Consider the following 15,492-nt stretch of genomic DNA (forward strand, 5'->3'; position numbering starts at 1 on the left):
AATGGGTAAAAGTGAGCGAGAAACAGACAGGACAGAAAGGAAACTACTAACCCAGAGACAAGAGACAGAAGGAAGTGGCAATGACAGATCTAAAACAAGGAGGTACAGAAACTGAGACAGCCAGACCCCTGTCCAGGGATCCCGGATGTGGGATGTGGAGGAGGGAGAAGGGGACATCTATGTCCTTAGCTAAAAGCTGAACTTAAAAGTGTGTGTGCGCGTGGGTATATGTGTGTGTGTGTCTATGTTGGCTGGCAATAGAGTGTTAAAACATGCAGGGGTGCTTGGAGAGTAGGGTCTGTCCCTGCCTTACCTTGCCACTTCCTCACCATAAAGAGCTTTTGGTCAAGGCCTCTGCCTCCTCAGCCCCCATTCTCTCATCCCACCAGCCCATTTCCCAGATGGGGAAAGCTGAGGCCACCTTCTGCAGCCTGGCCCAGGGTTCCAGTGACCTCCCCTCCCCTCCTGCTGGCCTCTCATTGTCCAATGACCCCTGATCCTAGCCAGGGGGCAGGCCAATTGGTCAGAATCTCATGTCCCACTCAAGCTGGACAAATTTAAGGTCTATTTCTTTGCCAATGGGGGGGTAAAGGTTGGGACGGGAAAGAAGGGGTAGAAACCCGACTCTAGCTCCCTGCTCAAAGCTGACCTCTCCAGCATCCTGACCTCTTATGACTCAACGTCGCTTGTGCTACCATTGTGACAACTGGCTCACTACGACCCCAGAACAAACTATGCTAAGCCAACACTTGCCCTCTCTCGCCAAGTAAATTTCTCATTTGACCTCCAGCTCCCAGATACTGAGAGGCCTCCTGTGGACCATGTCCTCAAGGTCCTTCGGCTGGTTGCTAGCCTGTTCCAGTTTCTATCCTCCCCCGCTCACTTCTTGATATATCCCCTCCTTTTCCCTGTCACCAGGGTGGGCAAAGTGGTGTCCTCTGAGATTGAGTGGTCAGCAACTTAAAGCCAAGGGTCTGGGATGGTCAAATCTATGACAGTTGATCTGAGGAGTTATGTATTAGGGCTGATAAACAGATAAACAGTAAACAGTAAATACTGGCCATTATTATTACCATCATCATTATTACCCTCAAATTCCTCCAGGAGAACTCCTATTCATCCTTCAAAACCCCATTTAGTTTCATCGCCCATCCTGCACAGATTGAGCTCTCAAAATCAGAAAGCTGTGATTTTGTGATCATTTGACAAGTTCCCAAATTGAGGCCCTTGGAGCAGCCAGGCCACCTGTGAGGTCCCTCAGCATCCAGCCTTGTTCTGTCTCTGCCTGACCAGTTCCTGGGCTGGGCCTCAAGCCCGGCCAGTCCGGCTGAGGAGTGTGCAGACGCAGGCAGTGTCAATTCGAATCCATCGCCAGCCCACACGGCCCTGGGCATCAGTGGTCAACGCGCGTACATAGGACTGCTTGGCCTTGCACTCGGACACCCAGTGCCTCCGGTCCACACCCCGGCAGCCCCCTCCACCCCCACCTGGGCCACCTTCCCCAGTGCCATCAGCCTTGCAGCGGGTCTCGAAGAAGTACTGGCGGAGGGGACTGCCGCCAGCCGCAGGCACCTCGCCCAGCACCTCCACCTCGCGCCCACGCAGGTCCACAGCTGTCCGGCGGTCTGTCACCCAGCCGCTGACTGCGTCGCACACAGCCAGCTCGCCGCGGCGACTCGCTGGTGCCGTCTCGCTCACCCCGCGCCGGCTGCGGTTGGCTGGGATGGCCGCTGGCTCCCCGAAGGCCCCAGCCTCCAGCAGGAAGAGCAGAGGAGGCCCGGCAGGGGCACCCCTGGACAGGACTACTCGGGGGGACAGGAGGTCCCACTCAGGGGCTAAGAACGGGGGCAGTGGTGAGGGTGGGGGGTGGGGCTCCATTGGGACACTGGGGAGGAGGAAGAGGAGGAGGATGGGAAGGGAGCATGAGGGGACGGGGAGCATCTCTTGGAGCACCTGGGGACAGAGAAGGAGACCTGGGTTAGAGAGGAGGGTAAAAATTTAAGGGGAGACAGAAGTGGGAACTGCATGGGAGGCCTGATACCAGAACCGTGGCGAAGCCCTTGTTCTAGAACCTTGGGGGACCCTATACTCTAGGACTTAGATGATGTCCAACTTCTAGACTAATAATTATTCAACTACTATTACTTAATAGCCAACAAATGGGGAAATACATAGGGCTCAGAGAAGTCGATGACTTGGACCAGGTTACACAGCCAGCAAATGGCAGATAGGGACTTAAACCCTGGCTGGGCAACTCCACTCTGTCATCCTGCCTCTACAACCAGAGGAATCCTACGTCCTGTAGCCTGGAGGACATTCCAAAAAAAATTTTTTTAAGATACGGGGTCTTGTTACGTTGCCCAGGCTGGCCTTGCACTCCTGGGCTCAACCAATCCTTCTGCCTCAGCCTCCCAGGTAGCTGGAACCACAGGCCTGTGCCACCATGCCCAGTGACCTGCCAACATTTTGAGAAAGGCCACAATCTGGAATCCTTGGGAGAGCAAGTTCAGCTCCAAACTGCCACTAACAAGGTAGGACACTTCCCCTCTCGGGCTGGGCGTCACTTTCCCTGTGTGTGAAATTAACCCGGGCCAGGAGAGCCTGGTTGGGGGTGTAGATGCTGCAGGTTCTCTGCAACATTCTGGAAGCCTGTGGTCCTGGGAAAGGGAGGCGTGGAGAGGACGGATAAGCAGCCAGTGGTTACCTGACCTGTCAGCACCTCCTCCACCTCCGAGCTCTGGGGCTGGGGGCCCCCAGATTCCGGGGGGCCCTTGTGGAGGACACAGGTGGCTCCCTCCTTCCTGACATCTCAGAAGAGGGAGGGGCAACCAGCTAGGGGGAAGAAGAGAACAGGCAGGTTGTACAGGCAGCTGGGAGGAGGCCTGAATCCCAAACACCCCCTTCCCCAGTTCCTCTGAGAGTGTAGGGTACCAGGAGTCAAGGCCGCGCCCCTTCCCAGAGGCCCCTTTCTGCCCAGGTGATGGCTCCAGGCTGGGATGGGAAGCAGATGAGGGGAGGAGACGGGAGGGGAAGGGCGGCGGAAGAAGGAGGCTGGGAAAGATTACATCCCCCTCGGCCCATTCATCTCCCAGACAGGGCGGGGGCAGAACTGCCTGGACACCGGGTCCCTGAGGGCCCACACTCAAGAAGCCCTGGGTCCCCAAGGCTGTTTGTTGGAATGTTCCCTCCTCGCAGGACAGGCCAGGGCCCGCCCAAGACTTCTCCCGCACATACCTGGAGTGGCTGCCTGCCCTGGCGCGGAGACGGCGAAATGGGAAGAGTGGGAGTGAAGAGGCACGCAGGCTGACCCGACCGACACCGGAGTGTGGGTCCCCCGCGGCCTTTCCCCCCAGACCCAGGAGTCCCGGCCCCCAGCGCCCTCCTCCCTCAGACCCAGGAGTTCTGGAGTTCAGGCCTCTGCTCCCCGAGTACTCAGAAATGCAGACTCCCAGGCCCCCGTGTCCCCAGAAGATTCGAGCTGAGGATCCAGACTCCTGAGACCCCTCTGCGGGGAACCCGCTGCACATCTGGGGCATTTCCCTCCTGCCTCAGTTTCCTCCGCCAAGCCCCGCCCCTGTCGGCCCCGCCCCCGTCCCTCCCTACCCGGGGGCAGGGCGACCCTGACGCCGGAATCCCGGAGGAGGAGGCGCGGAAGCTCTTACCTGGGGCGCCCTCCTCGGCTGCCCCGGCTGCCCTGGGCGCGGCGACAGCTCCTCCTCCCGCTCGCTGGCTGCAGGGACGCGGCTGGCCCGCCGGCTCCGCGCTGCTCGCGCTCCGAGGGCCCGGGTCGGGGGCGGGGCGGCGCCCGACGGCGGAGGAGGGGCCGGGGGATCCCGCCTTGCACGAGCGTGCCGAGACCTCCGAAGCCCGGCCAGGCTTGCTCAAGCCGGCCCGCCTGAGAGTCAGGAGTCCAGGCCCCCAGCCCCTCCTCCCTAGACCCAGGGGTCCAGCCCCCCAGCCCCTCCTCCCTCAGACCCAGGGGTCAGACCCCAGCCCCTCCTCCCTCAGACCCAGGGATCTGGGCCCCCAACCCCTTTTCCCTCAGACCTGTGTTCCAGGGCCCCAGTCCCCTCCTCCCTCAGACCCAGGGGTCCAGGCCCCCAACCCCTCTTCCCTCCGACCTGGGGGTCCAGGGCCCCAGTCCCCTCCTCCCTCACACCCAGGGGTCCGGGCCCCCAGCCCCTCCTCCCTCAGACCCAGGGATCCGGGCCCCCAACCCCTCTTCCCTCCGACCTGGGGGTCCAGGGCCCCAGTCCCCTCCTCCCTCACACCCAGGGATCCAGCCCCAGCCCCTCCTCCCTCAGACCCAGGGGTCTGGGTTCCAGCCACTTCTTTCCCTCCCCAGCCCAGGAGTCTGAGCACGCAGCCCCCAGACCCCTGAATTCTCAATCTCAGGAGTTCAGCCCGAGCGCCCTTCTCCATTAGCCCCAGGAGTCTGGGTCTGAGATTCCTTTGCCGTCTTTTGCCAATTCCGTGTCAATCCTGGGGCAGATTCCCACCCTCTGCTCTCATCCCCACTTCCCAGGAGCTCCACGCCAGACATTAACCAGCTGGGCTTGGGCAGCGATAAGGCCCGAGGCCGGGGAGACAGTGGACGTGGGGGGGGGGACTGTCCCACATCATCCTCTCCCCTGGAATTTCCTGGGTGGGGACTAGGGAGAGAGGGTCTTGTCCTGAGCTCAGATAAGAGACATTCAAGGTATCACAGGACTCAGAGATAGACAAAGATAAGTTTTAAGAACAGAAGGACTTGCTCTTAGAGAAACAGAATAGTGACAGAGAAGGGAAAGACAGGACAAGGCACAGAAATGCAGAAAGGGGGAGAGAGACCAAGAAAAAGACGGGAACAAAGACCTAGAGAGAGAAGGGGGACAGAAACCCAGAGAAAGAAGACAGAGACCGAGATAGATGGCAGACACGCACATGGCAGAGAAGGGGACAGACCGCAGGAGGGTGACAAAGCCCCTAAGAGAGAGTGAGAGACCCTAAGAAAAAGATGACATGGGAGCCGGAGTGTCAGGGACAGTCACATGGCCAGCAGGGCCCTCACCCTACCACACCTCTGATACTGAGCTCCCCTCCCCCTGAGCTATTTTCAGAAAAGGAAAACTGATGCCGCCTTGGGGGGTCATCCCATACCCCTCCCTCTACCTAAATATAGCATGGCAAGGTGGCAGGAAGGGTGTCCCCGGATTAGGGTGTTCCCCTCTCCTCCTCCCAGTCCCAGCCAAGGCAACACAGGAGGCAGCTTCAGTTGTTTATTGGAGGTGGGGAAGGGCCACTTCCCAGTCTTTGGGTATCCATTCGGGTCACCTCTCTGACTTCGCCACACTTCCCTGACCCCCATCCCTAAACACCCAGCAGGTCCCACCCCCTACCAGGACTCTGTGTAACCCCCAGTCTTAGGGGGGTTGTAGGGATGGTTTTCAAATAAAAGTAGCTGGGAAACACTGTCTGTCTGTCTCTGGGTCTTTGACTGTCTGCATCTCTGTCCCCCTCTCTGGGCCTCTGACTCCCTCTCTCTGGGTCACATTCTCCCCCTCTTCTGGGAGTCTCTGTCCCCACGCCCAGCCCTCTGCCCTGTTCTCTCTTGCCCTAGGCTTTCTCACTTTTGCTTTGGGGCTTTGCCGTCTCTCCAGGTCTCGGGGGTCCTCTCCACAGGTCTCCTCCTCTTTGGGTCTCTGTGCTGGGGTCTGTGCGTCTAAGACTCTGCCTTGTTTCTTGTCACTGTGAGATCTGTCTGTGTTTCTGTCCCTAACTGTGGCTTTCTCTCCATTTCAGAGAGAAGTGACGGCCTAAAGATTACATTATTTTTAACCATTGTCAAACTCTTCCCACAACCTGTACCTTCTTCTCTCTAGGTGCATAGAAAGGTGCTTAGATTAAACCAGGGGGCTCCAAACTGAATTCCATAGAGGCATTTTGAGTCACAGAGGGGGACTCGAAAGGAGGCATGTTCCCCTCCAGCCAGCTCCCCTCCGATGTTTTACACTGGTACCTCTAAGGAAGATTGTATTTGACCAAAAAAAAAGGAGGGGAGGTTATAGCTACAAATAACAACAACACTCTGTAAACCACTGGATGGGTTTTAATAAATTAATACAAGTTACTTTGGGTGACACCTGGCACATAGGAAGCCCTACATGTGTTAGTGACAACAACCACCTTCCCCTTCTCCGAATGCCCTTTAGCTCTGAAAGTCCTCTGAAAATGTTTGGCTCCATGACTTGGGTAACACTGTTCCCGCTGAGCCGCAGTCCCCTTGTCTGCGAGAAATGAGGCTTCTGGACTCGGGAGGTCCCTTGTGCACCAGAAGGCTGATGGGGACACGTGGAGCAGGCAGCCTGCCACAGTCCTGGCCACCAGGGATGTGCTGTGTGACCTTGCTCTGAGACTCAGGTTTCTTGCAGAGTGAGGCCACCAGCCTGTCTGCCACCCTTCCTGAGCTGCGAGGAGCGGGTGATCAGCCTGGTTTAGGATCTCTTTATGATTCCATGGAACAGAGACTGTGTCTTTCTCAGATTCAGGGGCACTGAGTTTTTATTTTGTTTGTTTTTCTTTTTAGAGACAGGATCTCCCTCTGTCACCCAGGAGCAGCACAGTGGCCCGATCACAGCTCGCTGTAACCTCCAATTCCTGGGCTCAAGCGATCCTCCTGTCTCAGCCTCCTGAGTAGCTGGGACTACAGGCACGCATCACCACATCTGGCTAATTTTTCTTATTTTCTGTAGAGATGGGATATCACTGTGTTGCCCAGGCTGGTCTCAAAGTCCTAGCCTCACACGATCCTCCCACCTCAGCCTCCCAAAGTGCTGGGATTACAGACATAAGCCACCATGCCCGGCTGGCACTGACTTTTTCTGCATTTTTCTTTTTCCCTTCCCTTTCTCTGAGACTCTATGATCTGTCTCAAACTCTCGGTGTCCTCTCTGGCTGCCTGATACTGCTCCCTCGGTCTCTGTCCCCCGCTCTTGGTCTTTGCCCTGTCACTCTGGATTTCTGTTCCTCTCTCTTTGGGTCTCTGTCTCTCTTTCTCCGGATGTCTATCTCTTTCTCTATCTGGATCGCCATCCCTCTCCTGGTCTCTGTCCCTCACCTTTTGAAGTTTCTGTCCCTCCATCATGTGTGGACACAGCACAAACAGTTTTCTCCCCTCACCCCCTTCCCTTTCCCTTGTGGCTCTGACCTCCAGGTCTGGGAGTAAAACTGTAGGAGAGGATGAGGAGGGGAGGGGGTTTGGTGGCAAAATGAAGTGGATGTGAGTAAACAGAAGGAGCATCTACATCTTCCTAGTTCACCCCGATCACCTCTGGATGAACACCTGAACCCGTGGATACAGAATCCAGCTCCCCCCCAAGCACCCTACAATGAGTAACATTGGAGAAGCCAGCTTGCTACATCTCCCAGCGTCTACACCACCACACACTTGCTCCCTGATCCACGATTCTCCCCCAGAACTGTTACCCTTGGGTCCTGGTGCTACCATTTAATGCGAAACAACCCAACATGGTCCTATGGAACTCATCCTTACAGTCAGACTCAACCCGACGTTCCTACAGGACGCACAATGACACAACTCAATGTAACTCAACTCAGCATGGCCCTATGAGACTCGAACAGTCATACGACCCAACCTAACTGGCCTTACAAGACTTGCATTGTTGTACATCTCAACACAGCTCAACTCAATGTGGCCCTGATAAGCTTACAACCACATAACTCTAGACAACTCAACGGAATAGAACCCTACAAGACTCATTTGGCCATCCATTCCAACCCAACGTGACCTAGAAAGCTCACATTCTATCAAGTGACTCTTCACATTTCTACATGACTCACAAGTTCACAGAACCTAAAATAACACGGCCCTAGAAGAATCACAAAGCCATACAATTTCTCACATGTCTCAATGAAACTCAACACCACGTATGACTGCACAGTTGATCTCAACAATGTCATGGGTGACCACCTAACTTGACCCACCATGGCCCTACGGGACCCATAAAACCACAGAATCCTGCACAGTGCAGTTGGACAAGACTCACCCAAACTCACAACTCAACCCAACCTAACACTGACCTTGGAAACTCACAGAAGGTATGACCAAACCTATCTCAGCACTACCCCAAAAGGCCCCATGAGCTTTGCACAACTCAATGCAATACGAACCAATGGATTCCTCCTCAACTCAACACGACCCACTGCCATTCAATGATACTTAAGGAGGTACCCACAGGAGCTACCAAACCACACAACTCAAGACCCAACAAGACTCAGTGTTCCCCGGTTCATTACCACTTAGCCTAGTTCTTCCTAAACCCAATCCCCTCCCCCCAGCCTTTCCCTCCACCCTGCTTCCCTCCCTCTCCTCCAAGGAGGTATGAGGTCCTGCAGACCTCAACTGTCCCTCACACTTCGGTGACCAGGTGTTTTGCAGGGGGCGCCCAGAGTGGAGGTGGTAAGTCAGGCACTTCTCCATCCACCAACCCCCCGTTGGCCTTGCCCTCCAGTGTGCCACAGGGCTGCGTGTCCACATGGCTGTACATCCCGGCCTCTTCGCCCTCTGTCTCCCGATGGTAAAAGTAGCTGAAGTTGGAGACAATGACAGGCACGGGCAGGGAAATGGTCAGTACACCGGCGATGGCGCACAGGGAGCCCACTATCTTGCCACCCACAGTGACTGGTGCCATGTCTCCATAGCCAACTGTGGTCATGGTGACCACTGCCCACCAGAAGGACTCCGGGATACTGGTGAAATGGGAGTCCACCCGGTCAACTTCGGCAAAGTAGACCGCGCTGGAAAAGAGGACCACACCGATGAAGAGGAAGAAGATGAGGAGGCCCAGCTCTCGCATGGAAGCCCGAAGCGTCTGGCCCAAGATCTGTAGGCCCTTTGAATGCCGGGACAGCTTGAAGATGCGAAAGACACGCACCAATCGGATGACCCGCAGGATGGCTAGTGACATGGCCGGCTGGGCCACCCCTCGCTGCCGGGCCAGCTCGGTACCCAACGCCACAAAGTAGGGAAGGATGGCCACAAAATCGATGAGGTTCATCACGTTCTTGAAGAAGATCGCCTTGCTCGGGCATGCCATCAGGCGCACCAGCAGCTCAAAGGAGAACCAACAGATGCACAGCGTCTCCACCATAAAGAACGGGTCGCTGAAGGGCAAGCGGGGTGGGTTTCCAGGCACAGGGCTGGAGCCATTCAGGCGAGCAGGGAACTGCAGGGAGGAAAACATTCAAGGAGGGCCAGGCCAGGGCTTATTCCTTGTTTAAATAGCCAACTTCTCTTTACAGATGGGTCAGTAGCCACTACCCCAAGACCCCCAGCAACCTTGTGGTCCTAGACCCCATCCCAGGACCCCAGGGATTATCACTGGGTGGCTGACTTTCTGGTCTCCTGACCTAGTGGGTCCCTGACCCTTCACTGGCAGGGACTCCTGAAAAGATGCTTGAGTAGGGTGCAACCTCTTCGCGCCCCCAACGTCGATTTCTTACAAGGGGAGCGTCCTGGCCCTGGCCCCGCCTCCTGGTGCCTACCCTCTCCTTGCCCTCCCCAACCCCAGCTGGACTATAATAGCTGAAGACCTTCTCTGCAGGCCAAACCCCAGGTCCCTCCACTCTCCGCCCTCAGCCTGACTTGCTGTGTGATGTTCTCCTCCTACTCCGGCCCCCGGCCTCAGCCTCAGCTCGCTGTCTTCAGGCCCTGCGCTCCCCACCTCCATCCCATCCTTCCCAGTGGTCAGCGCCAGCTGCACAGACCCCGGATTCTTCAGGCTCTCCTTTGTCCCCTCAGCTTCGATTTTTTAATCTTCCTTCTGCTCCCTGCACCAAAGGCCCTGCCCTCCGCAGCCGGTTTCTCACCTGGGCCACCCCACCTCCTGACAGGGCAGGTCCCCCTACCCGGATCCTCAGGCCCCGCCTCCCGCCCAGCTTCAGCAGCGAGGTCTCCCTGTCCCTGGGAGACCTACCCATCACAGCCCCTTGCCCCGCCTTATGATTGGCCAGATCCCTGGCCACGCCCACCTCCCCAACCCCGCCCCTCTCCACCACGCCCCGCCCCTCACCGGGCCAGCCGCGGCTACTGCTGCGAGCCCTGGGTCGTCGCGGTCGTCGCGGAAGTCAGGCAGCGTCTCCAGGCAGAAGACCACGATGGAGACCAGGATGACGAGCACGGAGACGACGGCGAGCACGCGCGCGGCCTGCGAGCTCTCGGGGAACTCGAAGAGCAGCCAGAGCTGGCGCGCGAAGGCGCGGCGGGGCAGGGGGCGCTCCGGCGGCACCGGGCAGCCCTCGTCCTCGCGCAGGCGCGCCAGCGCCGCCGCGCCCAGCCCGTAGAAGGCCACCTCCTCCAGGAAGACGTCGAGCGGCACGTGCGCCGGCCGCCGCAGCCGCCCGCCCGACTGGTAGTAGTAGAGCACCGCGTCGAAGCTGGGCCGGTGCCGGTCGAAGAAGTACTCGCGGCGCACGTCGTCGTAGAAGCGGCCGCGGCGCGCCGGGTCCCCGAGCAGCGTGTCCGGGAAGCGGCCGAGCGTGCGCGCCCGCGTCTCGAAGCGCAGCCCCGCCACGTTGAGCACCACCCGCTCGCAGCAGCCGCACGGCGGCGGGCACCGCGGCTCCATGGCGCGCGCAGCCCCGGCCACCCGCGAACGGACGTGTGGCCCCGACGCCCGGCCCGGTGCGGCCCCGCCTCGGCCGCCGCCGCCGCCGACCCAGCCCGGTGTCCGGTGTCGGCGTAAAAATAGCCCGGCAGTCCGGCCAGGGCGCGGGGGAGGGGGCGCCGTGACCCCGGCGGGGCAGAGGGCGGCCGGGCGCCCTCTGCCGGGGCTCCCGCCCTGCCCCCGGCGGCCTGGCGCTGCGCTTTCTCCGCTTTCCCCGCTCTGCCCTGCTTCCAGCTCCTCTTTCCCTTTTTCTCCCCGTCGCCCGGGATCTCGGTCCTGCGTTTCTCCAAGTGGCCGTATATGCGTGTCTTGTCTCTCTTTATGAGAATCTGAGTCCTCTATTAGAGTTTCCATCTTTCTCCTTGTCTGGTGTGGCTCAGCGTGGTCATCGCTTTGGGTCTCTGTCACTCCTGGCGATGTTTCTCTGTCTTTGTGGGTCAGTTATCTGTGAGGTTTGTCACTCTGGAGCCTCTGTATGGGGGTCTCTGCCAGATTCTTTGTCTTGGTCTCTGGATCTATGTCTTTCTTTTCTTTTCTTTAATTTTTGAGACAGAGTCTCACACTGTTGCCCAGGCTACAGTGCCGTGGTGTCAGCCTAGCTCACAGCAACCTCCAACTCCTGGATTCAAGCGATCCTCCTGCCTCAGCCTCCCGAGTAGCTGGTACTACAGGCATGCGCCACCATGCCTGGCTAATTTTTTGTATATATATTTTTAGTTGGTCAATTTCTTTCTATTTATTTATAGTAGAGACAAGGTCTGGCTCAGGCTGGTTTCGAACTCCTGACCTCAAGCGATCCGCCTGCCTGGGCCTCCCAGAGTGCTAGGATTACAGACGTGAGCCACCACGCCCTGCCAATGTCTTTATTTTGACTCTTATTGGAGGGGATCTGTCTCTGTTTATCTCTTATCTCCCTGATCTCTTTGTTTCTCTTGTCCTTCTGAATCTCTTTTCATTCATTATCTCTTAGCCTTCCATGTCTCTGTCCCACGGTTTTTCTGGGGCCTCCCTTTGAGTCTCTCCCTGTATCTCTGAATGACTGGAAGTGACTTAGGACACGTAGGGGACTCAGGGTCTCTGGAGTCATATTTCTTGATCTCTCTCTGATCATCATCACTCCTGGTCAGCTCTGCCACTGTCCTGATGGTTGTCCTGTCCTGGGGTCGTTCTGGCAGCTGCAAACCACTGAACAAGTGCACCCACACCCCATCCTTTCTCCAGAGTCTGCCCTGCCGTCTCCACCTGGATTCTCTGCGAGACTTCCTGAAACCTGGTGGGGCCTGAGCCGCTGCCCTGCAAATAGTGCACAAGGAGGCGGGAGTTGCCAGGAATGGGTGGGGAGTGGGCCGGGAAGATGCCACAGGGTCACTCTCAAGAACCGAAGGGCAAAGAGGCGATGGCCTTCCAGCCACCGGTGTCTGATGACACCGTAAAAATAGCCCCATGCATGGGCTTGCGAGGGGGAAGAGGTGGCGGATTGGTCACCTTGGACTCCAGGGAAAGGGGTCCCGGGCGCCCTCTGCTGGGGGCATGGAGGGCGACACTAAGCCTTAGATCTCCCTGCTAATTCTTAATTCTTGCTCTCTGTCTACATTACTTTCTGGGATGCTGTGTTTCTTTTTTTTTTTTATTTTATTTTTTTCTTTTTGAACAAAATGTCGGCTTAGAAGATGCTGTGTTTCTTTATGGACTTCTGTGACCTTCTCCCTGGATCTCTGTTGTCCCTCTCTCTGGGTCTCTGTCCCTCCATCTCTCCTGCCTCCGTCTACTCTTTGCGAGTCTGATCTCTGTTTTCTGTGTTCTGCAGCAGGGCAGAACCTTCTATAAGTCAACCCAGAGCACCTGTAATGACCCCAAGTCCCTTCCTTGAGTCGAAGTAGCATCATTATGGGGTCTTGTGTTTCTGACTCCTCTTCCCACAGCTCCTAATTCCCTCCCAGCTTTGCACACCCTCAACCTGACCAGTTTCCCATCTTTCTGCAACCCCAAGCCTTTTGGGGGACATGAAGTCATGCCTGTCGGCAGCAGCATCTCCCCTTCCTCTGAGCACCTTCCTACTCTAACTGACCCCTTGTCCTCCCAGGAGACCCCAAAGCCTTCTCTCTTGTGCCCTCCTACTACTGAGCCTGGAAGTAGGCAGGTGTCTTCCTTGCTCCTCCTTGCAACTTCCAGATAATTCTCCCTCTCTCCCAGACACTCCCACTTCTTTGAAACTCAAGCTGTTCATGGACACCTCTTCCCATCTTTCCTTGGTGAACTCATCCTGGTGCCTTTTGGCCGCTCCTGCTCATTCATGGAAGATTTTAAATCCTGGCTCCCTGTCCATCACTCCAAAACTACTATCATAATTCTAGTTATTTCAGTCAGGCATGGTGGCTCATGCCTGTAATCCTCTCTCTCTGGGAGGCCAAGGCAGGAGGATTGCTTGAGTTTAGGAGTTGGACACCAATCTGAGCAATAGTGAGACCCCACCTACTCTGTGTCTGCCCAGGGGCACACTGAAGGGAACTGGACCAAAATGGAATGCTCATCACTTTATATTCATGACCCCAAACTCCAGCCCAACACTGCTACATGTCCCTGGTCATTGTACCCTCTGTCTCTCCAAGACAACTGTTACCCATCCTTGTTCTCTGCAAACCTCCTACAGCAACTCCCTGTTCTACTTGCAGACTCTGCTCATGTTATCAAACTAATTCTCTTGTGTCATCACAGTGGGAGGCAGACTCATGGCCCCCAAAGCTGTCCATCTCCTAATCCCTGGAACCTTTGAATATATTATCTTATATGGCCAAAGGGACTTTGCAGATGTGCTTAAATTAAGGCCCCTAAATTAGGGAGATGATTCTGGACTACCTTTGTGGGCCCAGTGTAATCATCAGGTCTGTATAAGAGGGAGGCAATAAGGTCTGATTCACAGAAGGTGTCAGGACCGATGCAGAAGTCAGAGAGGGGAGAAGATGCCCCACTGCTCTCTTTGAAGATGGAGGAAGGGGCTGCGAGCCAAGAAATGCAGGCAGCCTCTGGAAGGAACACAGCCGTGCAGACCCATTTTAGACTTCTGACCTCAAGAACTGTATGCTAATAAATTTGTGGTGTTTTAAACCACTAAGTTTGTGGTGATTTGTTACAGCAGCAACAGGAAACTAATATAGGCAGGCTCTCCCATTCCTCAGTTTCATTCTTATAATAGCATTTTAACTTTGAAGTATATTTAGCCTTACAAAAGAGTTATGAAGATAGCGCAGAGTTCTTCAATAACCTTCGTCCCGCTTCCCCTAATGTTAGCATCTTACATTGCTAGGCACATTTGCTAAAACTACGAAATTGACATTGGTACAATACTTTTGACTAAATAGCAGACTCCATTCGGATTTTCCTCTTTTTCCACTAATAGACCTTTCCCCATTCAAGAATCCAATAATCCAGGTTGCATTTGCTTGTCATATCTCTTTAGTCTTCTGCAATCTGTGATAGTTTCTTACTTTTTCCTTGTCATTCGTGCATGACCTGGACACTTGAAAAATACTGGGCAGTTATTTTGTAGACTATCTTTTAATTCGTATTTGTCTGATGTTTTCTCTTGATTGGATTGAGGTTAAAATTTGGGGGAGGGGGTGGAGGGTAGAGAGAAAGCCACAGAGGTGACATGTCCTTCACATCATAGTGGATGCATGTGATGTCCATTTGTCATATCACTGGTGATGTTAACTTTGATCCCTTGGTTAGAATGGCATCAGGTTTCTCTACTGTAAAACTTATTTTCCCCTTTGTAATCAATGAACATTTGGGGGGAGCTATCTTTTTTTAGTCAAGTTCATTGTTTTATTTATTTTTATTTTTTTCCTCTGCTCAGAAATCTGCAAGATAGTCAAGTTTATTGAGGTCTAATGTACATGCAGGGCCCGGCGAGGTGGCTCACGCCTGTAATCCTAACATTCTGGGAGGCTGAGGCAGGCGGATTGCTCAAGGTCAGGAGTTTGAAACCAGCCTGAGCAAGAGCGAGACCCCATCTCTACTAAAAATAGAAAGAAATTAATTGGCCAACTAATATATATAGAAAAAATTAGCCGGGCATGGTGGCACATGCCTGTAGTCCCAGCTACTTGGGAGACTGAGGCAGCGGGATCGCTTGAGCCCAGGAGTTTGAGGTTGCTGTGAGCTAGGCTGACACCACGGCACTCACTCTAGCCTGGGCAACAAAGCAAGACTCTGTGTCAAATAATAATAATAATGTACATGCAGTATAATTTGCCTTTTTAAATGTACATTCAATGAGTTTTGGCAAATGTATGCAGTCATGTAACCACCACTACAATCAAACTATAGAACTGTCCCCTGAGTCTCTCCAGATTCCCTAGTTCCCCTTTGTTGTCAACCTCTTTCCCCATTCCCAGCTCCTGGCCATCATTGTTCTGTTTTCTGTCCCTCTCTCCCTGTAGTATTTTTTGGCTTTTCCACAATGTCAAATAAATGGAATCATACAGTATATGTAGCTTTTTGAATCTGACTTCTCTCACTTAGCATAATGCACTTAAGATTTATTCCTGTTGGGCGTATTGGCAGGTTTTTTTATTTTTAATTAAAAAATTTTTTTTTTGTTTAGAGATAGGGTATGGCTCTGTTGCCGAGGCTGGAGTGCAGTGGTGTGATCATAGCTTGCTGCAACTTTGAATGCCTGAACTCGGTTCTTTCCTTTTTAACATTCAGCAGAATTCCATGGTATGGATGTATAGCAACTTGTTATCCATTCACTGTGTGAAGGACATTTGAGTTATATTTCATTTTTGCCAATGATGAATAAAGTTGTTATAAGAATCCTTGTACA

At 54.7% G+C, this 15,492-nt stretch overlaps 2 protein-coding genes across 2 annotated transcripts; both read right to left on the bottom strand.

The window, feature by feature from the left end:
- Positions 1–800: 800 nt before the first annotated feature.
- NTF4 (neurotrophin 4) lies at positions 801–1,961 on the bottom strand. The gene has a single exon (XM_012754279.2). It carries the CDS (start codon positions 1,939–1,941, stop codon positions 1,309–1,311), a length of 633 nt encoding a protein of 210 aa, XP_012609733.2. The 5' UTR covers positions 1,942–1,961; the 3' UTR covers positions 801–1,308.
- Positions 1,962–5,009: 3,048 nt separating this feature from the next.
- Positions 5,010–10,640, bottom strand: KCNA7 (potassium voltage-gated channel subfamily A member 7). Its single transcript, XM_012754280.2, has 2 exons — positions 10,071–10,640; positions 5,010–9,224 (listed from the first exon to the last, which is right to left on the bottom strand). The coding sequence occupies exons 1-2, from the start codon at positions 10,623–10,625 to the stop codon at positions 8,409–8,411; spliced, it is 1,371 nt and encodes a 456-aa protein (XP_012609734.1). The 5' UTR covers positions 10,626–10,640; the 3' UTR covers positions 5,010–8,408.
- Positions 10,641–15,492: the final 4,852 nt, after the last annotated feature.

The sequence above is a fragment of the Microcebus murinus genome, chromosome 16 (assembly GCF_040939455.1).
Source record: "Microcebus murinus isolate Inina chromosome 16, M.murinus_Inina_mat1.0, whole genome shotgun sequence".
NCBI classification, from domain to species: domain Eukaryota; kingdom Metazoa; phylum Chordata; class Mammalia; order Primates; family Cheirogaleidae; genus Microcebus; species Microcebus murinus.

Coding starts and splice junctions, on each gene's coding strand:
- NTF4 (XM_012754279.2), bottom strand. CDS start 1,941: ATGCTCCCCGTCCCCTCATGCTCCCTTCCCATCCTCCTCCTCTTCCTC.
- KCNA7 (XM_012754280.2), bottom strand. CDS start 10,625: ATGGAGCCGCGGTGCCCGCCGCCGTGCGGCTGCTGCGAGCGGGTGGTG. Junction 9,225..10,070: donor CAGTAGCCGCGGCTGGCCCG/GTGAGGGGCGGG, acceptor TCCTCCCTGCAG/TTCCCTGCTCGCCTGAATGG.